We start from the raw sequence: 13,725 nt of genomic DNA on the forward strand, positions 1-13,725 counted from the left end.
TTTCATGCAAGTAAGCAGTATTCCACAAATTGTAATATATTATGTTTTCATTTTTATTCAGTTCAAAATACTTTGTAATTCCTCTTTTCATTACCTCTTTAATCCAAGGGTTATTTAGATGTGTGTTATTTAGTTTTCAAATATTGGAGTATTTTCCAGAAATATTTTTGTTCTTGATTTCCAGTTTGATTGCTTTGTGGTCAGAGAACATACTTTGTATCACTTAAATCCTTTTGACTTACTCCTTTATTTTATAACCCAGAATACAGTCTTTTTTTGGTAAGTGTTCCATGGCTACTTGAAAAGTATGGTGGTGTTCAAGTCTACAGTATCCTTGCTGATTTTCTGCCTGCTCTTTCTATCACTTATTCATTGAGGGGTGTTGAAATCTCAGACTGTAATTGTGGATTTGTCTATTTTTCTTTGCAGTTCTCTCAAGTTTTGCTTCATATATTTTGAAGTTATTAGGCACATAAACGTTTAGGGTTGTTATGCTTCTTATTAATTGACACTCATCATTATGAATGACCTTGTTTATTGCTGATAATGTTTTTTGCTCTGAAGTCTACTTTGTTTGGTATTAATATAGCCAGTCTAGCTTAGCTTTGTTTTGTCACATGTTAGTGTGGTATATCTTTTTTGTTTGTTTGTTTGTTTGTTTGTTGTGTGGTATATCTTATTTCTAACCTTATTACAAATTTATGTCTGTGTGTTTAAAGTGCATTTCTTGTAGGTGGCATACAGTAGGGTCTCGCTTTTTGATCCAGTCTGACAATCTGCTTTTTCTTAAAAATTAATTTATTTATTTATTTTTGGCTGCGTTGGGTCTTCATTGCTGCACATGGGCTTTCTCTAGTTACGGCGAGTGGGGGCTACTCTTCATTGTGGTGCGCAGGCTTCTCATTGCGGTGGCTTCTCTTGCTGTGGAGCACAGGCTGTAGGCCCATGGGCTTCAGTAATTGTGGCATGTGGGCTCAGTAGTTGTGGCGCATGGGTTTAGTTACTCCATGACATGTGGGAGGACCAGGGCTCGAACCTGTGTCCCCTGCGTTGGCAGGTGGATTCTTGACCACTGCGCCACCAGTGAAGTCCCTGACAATCTGCTTTTTAATTGAGGTTTTCAGACCATTTTCACTTAATGTGATTATTGATACAGTAGGTTTGAATCTGTCATTATGCTGTTTGATTTCTGTTTATCCCATCTGTTCTTTGTTCCCCGCTTCTTTTTCTGCCGTCTTTTAGATTAATCGAGTAATTTTTATGATGTAGTTTTATTTCTTTTTTGTTTTTTTGGTTTATTAACTGTAACTCTTTTGTTTCACTATTTTAGTGGTTGCTTTAGGGTTTACAGTATTTTACTTAGGGTTATCACAGTCCACCTTCAAGTAATATTGTACCACATCATATATAGGATAAGAATATTACAAAATAGTTTACTTCCACTTCTTCTCTCCTTGCCAGATCCTCCTGGATCTGTGAGATTGTAGTTTTCATTAAGTTTAGAAAGTTGTTGGCCATTCTTTTCTTCAAATATTTTTCTTCTGTCTCTTTCCTCCACCTCTTTGGGGCATTGTATATTTAACCACTTGAATTCCTGGTCAGGGAATTAAGATCCCGTATGCTGTGCGGCATGGCCAAAAAAAAAAAAAATGTATTTGTTCAATGTATGGATGAGTGAAGGTGAAAATGCACAGTGCTTTATACACAAAAATTACTCATATTTTATTTCTATCTTTGTTTTCTTCCTAATGCAGATTCTGTTAGCTTATTGAAAATTCAGGATGCAGTTCTTTCATATGAAAGATTAATAGAACTTAAAAAAAATCACTGTGAACTACTTACAGGAAAAAATAAAAAACTGGAAAGTAAGGTTAGTGGGCTACAAAAGGAGCTATCAGAAACAAAAGAAATGAAATCACAGTTAGAGCATCAAAAAGTGGAGTGGGAACAAGAGCTCTGCAGCTTGAGGTATTGAACATCTTGGTTTTAAAGAAATATTTGAACTGTTTTTATTTACTGTAATACTACAGATGTGTATTTACTTTAATACTATGGGAAGTTTTATAATTGCTAACTTACCTGCTGGGATTTTACAGGGGAGAAAACTTCATTAGTATTGTGGAGTGTGAAATTCTTGGAAATAATATAGCAAGTTCTTAACAGTGGATACTTCTACTAATAATTTAGTGTATATATTTCCAAATCATCATTTTCATGGCCATACAGAAGTCCTCCATATGAAGCCTCATTTTTTTTGTAATCTCTCTTTTTTTAAAAATTTTATTTATTTTTTTTATACAGCAGGTTCTTATTAGTTATCCATTTTATACATATTAGTGTATACATGTCAATCCCAAGCTCCCAGTTCATCCCACACCCCTGCTTTCCCCCCTTGGTGTCCATACGTTTGTTCTCTACATCTGTGTCTCTATTTCTGCCTTGCAAACCAGTTCACCTGTACCATTTTTCTAGATTCCACATATATGTGTTAATATACGATATTTGTTTTTCTCTTTCTGACTTACTTCACTCTGTATGACAGTCTCTAGATCCATCCACGTCACAACAAATGACCCAATTTCGTTCCTTTTTATGGCTGAGTAATATTCCATTGTATATATGTGCCACATCTTCTTTATCCATTCGTCTGTCGATGGGCATTTACGTTGCTTCCATGACCTGGCTATTGTAAATAGTGCTGCAATGAACATTGGGGTGCTTGTGTCTTTTTGAATTATAGTCATTATTTTTTTAACAAATTGAATTTCAGTTGTTTTTCATTTTTCTGTATTATATTTAATGCTACTAGGAACGTCTCTTCTATAAATTCATTTCTACATTTATGATTATTTATTTTGAATAAATTCTTTAATATTGTGTTATTTGGTTAAAGTATGAGAACTTTTAAAAAAGGTCTTTGATCCATGTTTCTAAATTGTTCTCCAGAAAGTTTATATTACTTTACACTCCCACCCACAGAAGTATGAAATGGCCATTTTTCTCAAAACAAAATTAAAAAAAAAATTTATGCAGTTTTATTCTTAACATATGCATGGATGAAATAAAAGGTAAAAATGGAAGGTGATTACTGATTAGTTTATTCAATATCTCTTTCATACAGAGATAAAATTAGTTCAAAGGTTTGTGCTGAAAGCACAAAATACTCTCTATTGTTTAATTAATTAATATGGATCCTGCCTTACGGGATTTAAAATGATTTATTAAATAGATAATAATCAACAAGTTGAAAATGTTGCAAAAGAAGAAACATAAAAAGTGTGGGGCAACAGATATTAGATTCCCTAGCCTAGTCTTGGATTACAGTGTCTGAAGATATATGTTCTGTAAAAGACATCTGCAGATTTTATCTGGCACTGTAAGTCATTTAGGGGTAACTGCAGTATTTTATGAAGTTGAAATTTTATTTCTAGTCAACTTATAAACTTGTTTCTAAACAACAGCTTCTCTTTTTAATTAGTAACTAAATTATCTGTCCTAAAGGAGGAGTAATTATGACTGTGGAAAACAGGGTAATTTTCGACCTCACTTCACTGAATAATTTCAAAATTTCTTTCCTACACTATTCACCAGAGTTACTCTGGACTAAAACTTACTTAAGTGGCAGAATGTTTTTTCATTGCTACCTTTCAAGTGTATATATCTTTATGAAGAGATTGAAGTGAGGAATTAAAAATATGAGACCTAGAAAGGAAAACAAAACTGGAGAACAGAAATTTCATTAGGATAGTAAATCAGCGGGTGAAGAGCCAGATCATAAAATGAACTTTTTATTTCCTAACAAAACACATTTTAAGGTAAACATATTTAACTGCAGATTCACCCTAAAACAAGAAGAAGAGAAGAGAAGAAATGCTGACATGTTATATGAAAAAATTAGGGAGCAGTTAAGAAGAAAAGAAGAGCAATACAGTAAAGAAGTTGAAATGAAACAACAACTTGAACTCAATCTCAGAGCACTAGACACGGAACTGAGGACTGTGAGAAATAATCTGAATCAGGTAAGTTAATCTTTGGTGAAAATTTCAAATTTCCAACAGTATTTCATCAGTATTATTTGTAATATCTCTTTGATTTAATATATATTATTTAGGTTTAAAACAAATAAAAAGTGTTATCTCATCCTAAATATGAACTATGACATTTTTAGCTTAAATTATTAATTTCTTGCCATTCTTAGCTTCTAATTCATGCTCTGTGTATGTTTTCTGAATGGAGGAATGGAAGGTAAATTGAGCTTAATGATTAACATAAGGATTGGCATTTTTGGTCCATTCGAAAGTAATATTCTTAATTCCAATCCATGTGTTAATTTTGGCTTTTTTATGTTAAAATACAGGCTAAATTGCCTTGAGACTGTGATGGAACTAGTTAAATGCTTTGTAAAAAGATTTTCTTTCACAGTACTATATCTCCCTGTATTTTTGCTCTGTGATAAGTTTAGCAGTCATTTAAATTAAAATCTTAAGTTATTCATGTGGGATAAAGATCCTTGTGTTTATTTAAAAAGGCTACTTCCTTGTAACAGTTTTTTGTTTTTTTTTAAATTCTGCTCTTAAGCTTTTGACTTTTTTTTTTTAATGGTATGAGACCAAAAACCTCATGAAATGTGTCTCCAGGTTGTAGAAGAGCGAAATGACACTCAGAGGCAGCTTTCTCGAGAGCGGAATGCCAGAATTTTACAAGATGGAATCCTGACCAATCACCTTGCCAAACAAAAGGAGATAGAAATGACTAATAAGGAAATGAATTCTGAGGTATTTTCTTTAATCATTTTCAAATATTTGTGTGTATGTATCTGTATATGTATATATATATATATATATATATATATTTTTTTTTTTTTTTTTTTTTTTTTTTTTGCGGTACACGGGCCTCTCACTGTTGTGGCCTCTCCCGTCGTGGAGCACAGGCTCTGGACGCACAGGCTCAGCGGCCATGGCTCACGGGCCCAGCCGCTCTGCGGCATGTGGGATCCTCCCGGACCGGGGAACGAACCTGTGTCCCCTGCATCGGCAGGTGGACTCTCAACCACTGTGCCACCAGGGAAGCCCTATGTATATATTTTAAAAACCAATACTATACATCACAGACAGTATAGAGGATATTTTAAAACCTATTTAAGTATATTTGGGGGGGGTGACGTTTCTCGTCCATTGGATATTTAATATTTTTAATTCAAACATAATTGAATTATCTTTAATTAAATTTAATTCAAGTAGTATTTTTAATTCAAATCCATTTGTCTGCAACAGTCAAGCAGTGACATACAATAGCCTCATCCAAGGAGAGGCTTTTAATATTTTCCATAGGAACTGATGAACTTTTCATAATCTCAAAACTATTGCTACCATCTAGAAAAGTCTGCACCCTGATGGTGGTTTAGGCAGGGAAGACCATGTGTGCTCCACCATCGGCCACACTACCCAACCAAATCCCAGCACTGAATACGATCTTGCCCTCTGCTTTGGAGTGAACATGTCAATCACTATGCACCTCATCATTTTCAGTGTCTAAATCAGAGTCTGTTCTTGGTTTCACTGTCATTTCTTTAACCAGTACCCCATCAATGACATTTTTACATCATTTACAGTTTTTCAGTATTGTAAAAGCTGCAACATTAGTTGTAAAAACTTTTTTTTTTTTTTGCGGTACGCGGGCCTCTCACTGTTGTGGCCTCTCCCGTTGTGGAGCACAGGCTCCGGACGCGCAGGCTTAGCGGCCGTGGCTCACGGGCCCAGCCGCTCCGCGGCATGTGGGATCTTCCCGGACCGGGGCACAAACCCGTGTCCCCTGCATCGGCAGGTGGACTCTCAACCACTGCGCCACCAGGGAAGCCCGTAAAAACATTTTTGAGCGCTTAAAAAAATTATTTCCTCAGAATAAACTTATAAAATACCAAAAAAAAAAAAAAGAAAACCCCAAAACAAACAAACAAAACAACATTATGGTTTTTGGCAGTGATTTCAGTTCCTTGATAGATTAATAGAGAGGTTAGTTTATCCCTTCCACTGATGGTAAGGAGGAAAGGTATAGCCAGTTCAGAGACCGTCTTTTGGATGTCATTCTTCTACTTGTGAGAAAATTAACACTTTGCTCCATGTAGTGTCCTATTTCAGTACAAGGAACTTTTGAAAATAGTGATAGATATGCCATAATATTTATTTAGTGATAATTTATTGATACGTATTTTATTTGTAGTGAAACAGTTCACTGTATTTCCCCCTACCTTACTATTTTAAGCATTATGAAGAGAGAATAAAAGTGATTGCAGCAGCGAATAATCTCATGATTTTCTAAGATCTCTATAAATTTTACCTTATTTACCAGTAGTGTGTGCACCATTAGTGAAATATGAGGCTCATTTCATATTTATATGTTTGTACTGGACAACTAGCTGTGGTTTGGTGTAAGGGGACTCATAGTAAAGTCAGAAGACCTGGAGAAAAGCCTGCAGCTTGCTTGTATTTTTGACTTCCTCATTTCCAGGACTGTCATAGCTAAATGAGTTAATTGACATTTGTAGAAGTGCTTATTTAGTACAGTTATCAGTAGATGTAATTCTTGTAACTGACTGTAAAAATATTAGAAACATAGAATATTTATGGAATATTCTCAGGACTATACAAATATTAGAAACGTAGAATATTTATGGAGTATTCTCAGGAAAAAAATTTTTTAGGAAATTTAATCTGTCGAAATATATACAGAGCTAAGGCTTTTACTATGGGGTAGCTGTATAGGTTAGATAGCAGATGTAATTTTTTTTAAGCTAGCGGGTGGTATTTTATTTTATTTTTTATTGAAGTATAGTTGATTTACAATATTGTGTTAGTTTCAGGTATACAGCACAGTGATTCAGTTTTATATATATATATACCTTTATAGATTCTTTTTCCAAATATTGAGTGTAGTTCCCTGTGCTACACAGTAGGTCATTGTTGGTTATCTGTTTTTTATATAGTAGTGTGTATATATTAATCCCAACCTCCTAATGAATCCCTCCCCCTCTTTCCCCTTTAGTAACCGTAAGTTTTTGTTCTATGTCTGTGAGTCTCTTTCTGTTTTGTAAATAAGTTCATTTGTATCATTTTTTTTAGATTACTCATATAACGATATCATATATTTCTCTTTCTCTGTCTGGCTTACTTCACTTAGTATGATAGTCTCTAGGTCCATCCATGTTGCTGCAAATGGCATTATTTCATTCTTTTTTATGGCTGAGTAGTATTCCATTGTATAAATATATCACATCAGATGCAATTTTTAAGTGTAGTCAGATTTATTAATCTTTTATTTTAAGCCTTCTGGGTTTGTTATAATTTAGAGAAAGACCTTTCCAATTCTGAGCCTCTTAAGAATTCTCTTGTGGTTTCTTTTTTGCTTTCGTGGATTCATTGTCTTTAATTAAATTTTTGAACTTTTGAAGATTTCTGCTTGTAAGAAGTCTGAGGTTTGTATCCAACCTTATTTTTTCCAGTTGGATATCCACTTATTGCAGCCTTTTCATTGTATAAACATATAGGTTAGTCTTTCAGAGGAAATCATGAAATGTCAATTTATTGAGTACTAGCTAAAAATCTCCTTTGTTTCACTTAGGTGTCCGATAGTCCTGAAAAAGAAAAAGATCTGTTACATAAAAACCACATGTTGCAGGATGAAGTTGCCATGCTAAGACTTGAAATAGACACAATAAAATGTCAGAACCAGGAAAAGGAAAAGAAATATTTTGAGGACATTGAAATTGTAAAAGAAAAGAATGATGATCTTCAAAAGACAATAAAACTGAATGAGGAAATATTAACAAAGACAACATTCCAATATACTGGACAACTTAGTGTTCTGACAGCTGAGAATACAATGCTAAACTCTAAGCTGGAGAATGAAAAACAAAGCAAAGAAAGACTGGAAACAGAAGTGGAATCCTACCGTTCTAGACTGGCTACCGCCATACATGATCACCATCAAAGTCAGACATCAAAAAGAGACCTGGAACTTGCCTTCCAGAGAGCAAGAGATGAGTGGTTACGCTTGCAGGACAAAATGAATTTTGATGTGTCTAACCTGAAGGATAACAATGAGATGCTTTCCCAGCAACTTTCTAAAGCTGAAAGTAAATTCAATAGCCTAGAAACCAAGCTCCATCACACGAGGGATGCTCTCAGAGAAAAGACTTTGATGTTAGAGCATGTACAGAGAGACCTAAGCCAAGCACAGTGTCAAAAGAAGGAAATTGAACACATGTATCAAAGCGAACAAGGCAAAGTGAATAAATACATTGGAAAGCAGGAATCCTTAGAAGAGAGATTATCTCAACTCCAGAGTGAAAACATGTTGCTCAGACAGCAACTGGATGATGCGCAAAACAAAGCCGACAGTAAAGAGAAGACAGTAATTAACATCCAAGACCAGTTTCAGGATATTGTGAAAAAACTTCACGCTGAAAGTGAAAAACAAGGTCTGATGCTGGAGGAAAGAAACAAGGAGTTAATCAATGAATGTAATCATTTAAAAGAGAGAATGTATCAGTATGAAAATGAGAAAACAGAAAGAGAAGTAAGTATCCAAGAAGAGAAATAATTCTCAGACTTTCTGAAAGAAAATTCAAAGTGATTTTGATTATGGCTAAATGTTGAATCTAGTTGAATATAAAAAATATATAGACTATAAATCTATAGACTGTAAATCAGCCTAAAAGCATACCTTGTATCCAGCAAATAAAGAATTAGACCTGAGAGGTGCTTTACTTTGAGTAGAGACATTGTGTCACCTATGAAATTTTAAGAGATTAAGTTATAACTTGTTAATGGGTATAGACAGGTATTAGTAATTTACTCTTCTACTGCTAAGATAATAATTTTAATCTTTATGTCACATTTTAGTATCATGATGAAGGAGATAAATGAAACGCTCAGATCTAAACTGAATTATTTTGAAATTAAGATTCAGTTGTGTGTATTACCTTGACAGTCAATTCCAGATTTCCCAGATGAACTGATGTGTTGATGCCATATCTCATAGTACTTTTCCTTCAGTAGCTTGTCATAACTTTTTAGTTGATATAATTTTATTTTTATTCATGTCAATTTGAATTAATTTGGGAAATAGTTCAGCCTCAAACCATGTATTCTTATGACCTCTCAACTCTTTAAAGGCATCTACTTTTCATTAAATCATAATTTGGGATTAAAGTAGTGAGCTTTAGCAAAACTATACTTGATTTAATCTTCCCACTTCTATTTATAATTTACTTGGAACATTTTTACAAATAATTTGCTCATAATTCTCATTTCAAGGCTCAGTTACTATCATTTGGATATAAATTTGTCCAATACAAAGAGAATTGTAGCTCTCTGTGACTTATTAATTTGACATTGGACTCCCATTTTCAGACTAGTGAGGGGTGGCAGATTCATGAGTAGCAGGAATAGAGTGGGGGACAGGGTCATAGGGGCTGCCATCGGGAGGCAGAGGGAGGCCCTGAAGGTCTCATTTTAATTGTAGGAATTAAAATGGGAATGACCTCATTTTAATTCTGAGATAGGAATCTATTGAGCACTGGATTGAATATGTGAGGATCTCTGAAGTTAATGGAAGCCTCCAGTAGAGAAGAGGGAAGATGTTCCCACCACTCGTCCCACCTACACACCCATTTCTTTCTGACACTTGAGGAGGTCCTCAAGCTCTGCAAATTGATCGGGAAGGGCGGGGAGTGGATAGCGGGACTGAATCCATTGTCTAAGTAACTTAATAGCGATAAGGCCAGAGGGTAACACCTTCTGTGTCTTAAACCAAATTCAGTGAGCAGGAAGGTGCACATACGAGAAGAAGGAGACAAATTGATGTCTCTGGTGATAGTTTTCAAAGTACATATGTTGGAGTTATCTATTATTAACATAATAATAAGGTAGTTTATAAAATCAGTGACAGAGTATCTTATTAGGCACTTGTGAGACAACTTCAACAAGAATTGGCTGATACCCTAAAAAAGCAATCTATGTCAGAGGCTTCACTGGAGGTCACGTCACGTTATCGTACTAATTTAGAAGATGAGGCACAGGATTTAAAGAAAAAATTACGTCAAGTCACCAGTCAGGTATGTATGAAATTTAACGTGTCAATACTTAATGTATAGGATAAAGTGTTTTAGGACACTAATTTTCTTGGACGGCTTTCTTTTGTATTTTCGTTACAAGTAAATTTATTACAATTTTGTTATCTTTATATTGCACTTGTTTCTTAAACTCTGACTTTCATTCTGCCGTTTGCATTATATATTTTTTCTTACAATGTTTATTTACCCTTAGGAAAGTTGAGAATTGTGCATGATTCATCACAGAAGTTGACAGACTTTTTTTCTATTAAACAGTATTTTTTAGTGATATCTCTACTACCATGATGAAGCAAGCCAGATAAAATCAGAGGATAATGTTTAATGGAATGTTCCATAAAATTGTCATTTTTCATCTTCACTTTCGTGAATGGATATAGTATCTGTGGATATTTATTTCATGGATTTCAGAATAACTTGTGCAGAAAGGTCATTATACAAACCAGTTGAAGTTAGGCATTGCCTTCATTTTCTTTTCATTTTAGATATATTGTAGAAGCGTAGAGATACTCAGATCGTGTATAGTATGTACACCCAAAATAGAAAATTATATAGATCCTGCCATTGTATTTTTAAGAAAACTATTGAGATAATTCACATATTGTATAATTCACCCATTTAAAATGTGTAGTTGAATCTCTCCTTGTATATTCAGAGAGTCATGCACTTGGCACCACAGTCAATTATAGAGCATCTCCATCACCCCCAAAGGAAAACCCTGCATCCCTTAGCCATCACCCATGGCCCCCATCTCCCTCAGCCCCAGCAACCACCAGTCTAATCTCTGTCTATGTAGACGTGCCTGTTCTGGGTATTTCATATAAATGGAATCACACAGTATGTGGTCCTTTGTGATTAGCTTTTCTCATTTGACGTAACATTTTCGAGGTTCATCCATGTTATAGCGCATATCAGTACTTCCATTTCTGTTTATTGTCGAACAGCATGTTATGTGGCTAAGCCATTCATCCATTCATCAGTTGATGGGCCTTTGGGTTATTTCCACCTTTGGGCTGTTAATAATGCTGCTGTGAACATTCATTTACAAGTTACTGTGTGGACATAATTTTTATCTCCCTGCTGTTGGATTTTATCCTCTGGGTTAATTGGCTGATTTCACCTTTTCTTGGCCTTTACTCATGCTGTCCTTTCTGTCTTTACAGTTTCTTTTCCTCCTGCCTAATCTTCCATTTATTCAGACCTGGCCCCCAGTCTTCTCCATGAAGCTCTCTCTGACTGTCCTAGCTCTCATTGACCCTGACATCTAGTCTGTGAAGAACAGTTTTGCCCTCAGTTTTACACTTTTAATTTTTTTCATGAGAGAGAATCTTGTCTAAGTATAAATTTGTCTAACAGGGAATATTTATTGATATGCACGGCACCTGTCTTGCATAAATTGAAAATATTTTAGCTTAACAGTTGCTAGGATACAATTAAGTACTTTATACCATACCAATAATTTTTTCTTGGAGCTATTGATATAATAAATCTTTTATTAAAATGTATTTTAATTAATTAAATATAAAATTAAAAGCTCTTAATCTAATAGAGGAGAATCGTTCAATTAAATGCTCTTTTTTTTTTCCCTCACTCTGGAAAAAAAATCTAAATTTACCTTCCTTCATTATGCAGCCAGAACTGGGGATTTTGACATTTATAGCATTTCACCAACTGTAAAGCTCTGTGGATAGCTTCTCCGATATCCATACCACATAACCTTAACTTTCTCATCCGAGTACTTTCTAGACATAAACAGTCGCTGGGAGTGAACTGATTCAGAGCTTTGATTTAGCAATAGGGTGATATTTCCATGCCAGTGACTTAACCCTTCCTCTGATGGTCATGTAAGTTATGTACCACTCAATCCAGGAGGTGCTATTCGCATATTAAATTCATGATCACTGCCCTCTGAGTAGTACAGAGAGGAAGTAAGTTATAAATTATTATAAGTGGAAGAAAGTACTGGTTGATTAGTGGAATCAGTGAAAGTTTTTGAAGTACTGGGCACATACATTCTGGTCCTCACACTCCCCGTTTACTGCCAATTTCAGTGGTATGGAGAATGCTTTCAGTGGGACTTGTACAGGAGGCCACTTCTGTTGGCGCGCCATCTGCCTAAAATATCAAATTGTTTAGAACATAAAATACAGCAATTGTAATAATTCTGATTGTAAACACTTAGCATTTACTATGTGCCACGTACTTTTCTAAATATGTGATGTTTACCCCCCTCCCCCAATTTAATCTTCCCGACATCCCAGTGAGGTCAGTGCTATTATTATCTTCATTTTACGGCTGGAGAAACTGAGACACAGAAAATTTAAGTAATTTGCTCAAGGACATCCAACAAATAACTGGTGGAATTGGGACTCAAACCCACGCGTTCCGGCTCCTGTGTAGATACTGCCTCTCACACTAGTCGCTGAGGCATCTGGCTGTCACCAACAGTAGTGTGTAGTGTGAACGTTCATAATCACTGGAAGAGCTGTGGTCATTCACACATGTGGATATTTAAAATTATAATTGGTATAGAGCGTGGAATAAAAAATATAAATGTCTTTCCCCATTTGGCCAATTTATAAGTTCGTGTATTTATGTGATAAAATATAATTTAAAGCGTGAGTGATGTTGTGGTTTAGTACTAGAGGTCAGTAACTTGTAAAGGGCCAGATAGTAAATATTTTAGGCTTTGTGGTTCACAAGGTGTCTGTTGTAGCAACTCAACTCTGCTGTTGCAGCAGGAAAGTAGTCATAAACAATATGCAGATGAAAGACATAAAAACAGATGATGGCGGATTTGCTAGGTTATCAGTAATTTAAAAAAATTTTTTCTCCTTTTAGTTGCAAGAAGCACAGGATCGACGTACAGAGGCCATGAGATGTGCTGAGAAGACGCAGGATCACATCCAAAAGTACAATTTGAAGCAGCACAGAAAATAACTTAAGTATAGAGCAGATAAGCAGTATAGTATGAGAATTATATCAGTAATGACAATAAATACATCATTGTGAGGCTGGGTAAACATTTCAGCTTTGAGCTATTTTGAAATGCATAATTTTTATCCATTATTTCTAAATTTTTCACATTATCCACAGAACACAACTAGAAAATGGCACAATTGCCAAATCATCTACTTTTCAAAATTCTAAGAACGTATGTAATTGAACCTGCAGGTGTTTGTTCAGAAAATGTGTGTGGTATTTTAAAAATCTATTTGTAAGAATAATTATTTTAAAATATGCATTTTAGGCTTGAAATTGAAAATGCCAAGTTAAAAGCTACAGTCAAAAAGCAAGCCGGCAAAATTGAACAGCTTCAGAAAAACCTGTTAAGTACGAGTTCAGTAAGTCAATCTCTTAATTTCTGTCATGCTGAAAAGGAATTTTAATTTTTATACTAGTAATATATAAGAATATTTTGGACAATATGAAAAGTCTCATTGATAAAAGAGTTTATTTTTATATTGATACTACTTGCTACTAGTAGCATAATTCCTCTTTATAGAGGAAGTTGACTGAAATAATAAAATTGATTTTTCTAGTAAGATTTTAATTAAAAAGATTGTGACAGTCCAAAAGCAATATTTTATATATAC

General features: G+C 34.6%; 1 protein-coding gene across 10 annotated transcripts in view; it reads left to right on the forward strand.

Moving 5' to 3' along the window:
* ANKRD26 (ankyrin repeat domain 26) overlaps nucleotides 1–13,725 on the forward strand; it is an 89,374-nt gene that overhangs the window by 56,073 nt on the left and 19,576 nt on the right. For all 10 annotated transcript variants that reach the window (XR_003795895.1, XM_029237769.1, XM_029237768.1 and 7 more), the window contains 7 exons: nucleotides 1,755–1,968; nucleotides 3,836–4,019; nucleotides 4,638–4,775; nucleotides 7,618–8,574; nucleotides 9,962–10,114; nucleotides 12,971–13,041; nucleotides 13,380–13,473. Coding sequence is in view for 9 of the 10 variants with exons in the window: in XM_029237769.1 (XP_029093602.1) it covers nucleotides 1,755–1,968; nucleotides 3,836–4,019; nucleotides 4,638–4,775; nucleotides 7,618–8,574; nucleotides 9,962–10,114; nucleotides 12,971–13,041; nucleotides 13,380–13,473 (1,811 nt within the window). In the remaining variant the exon portion in view is untranslated. The remainder of the gene's footprint in view (nucleotides 1–1,754; nucleotides 1,969–3,835; nucleotides 4,020–4,637; nucleotides 4,776–7,617; nucleotides 8,575–9,961; nucleotides 10,115–12,970; nucleotides 13,042–13,379; nucleotides 13,474–13,725) is intronic.

The sequence above is a fragment of the Monodon monoceros genome, unplaced genomic scaffold (assembly GCF_005190385.1).
Source record: "Monodon monoceros isolate NGI ecotype Baffin Bay Population unplaced genomic scaffold, NGI_Narwhal_1 Super_Scaffold_21, whole genome shotgun sequence".
Taxonomy (NCBI): Eukaryota; Metazoa; Chordata; class Mammalia; order Artiodactyla; family Monodontidae; genus Monodon; species Monodon monoceros.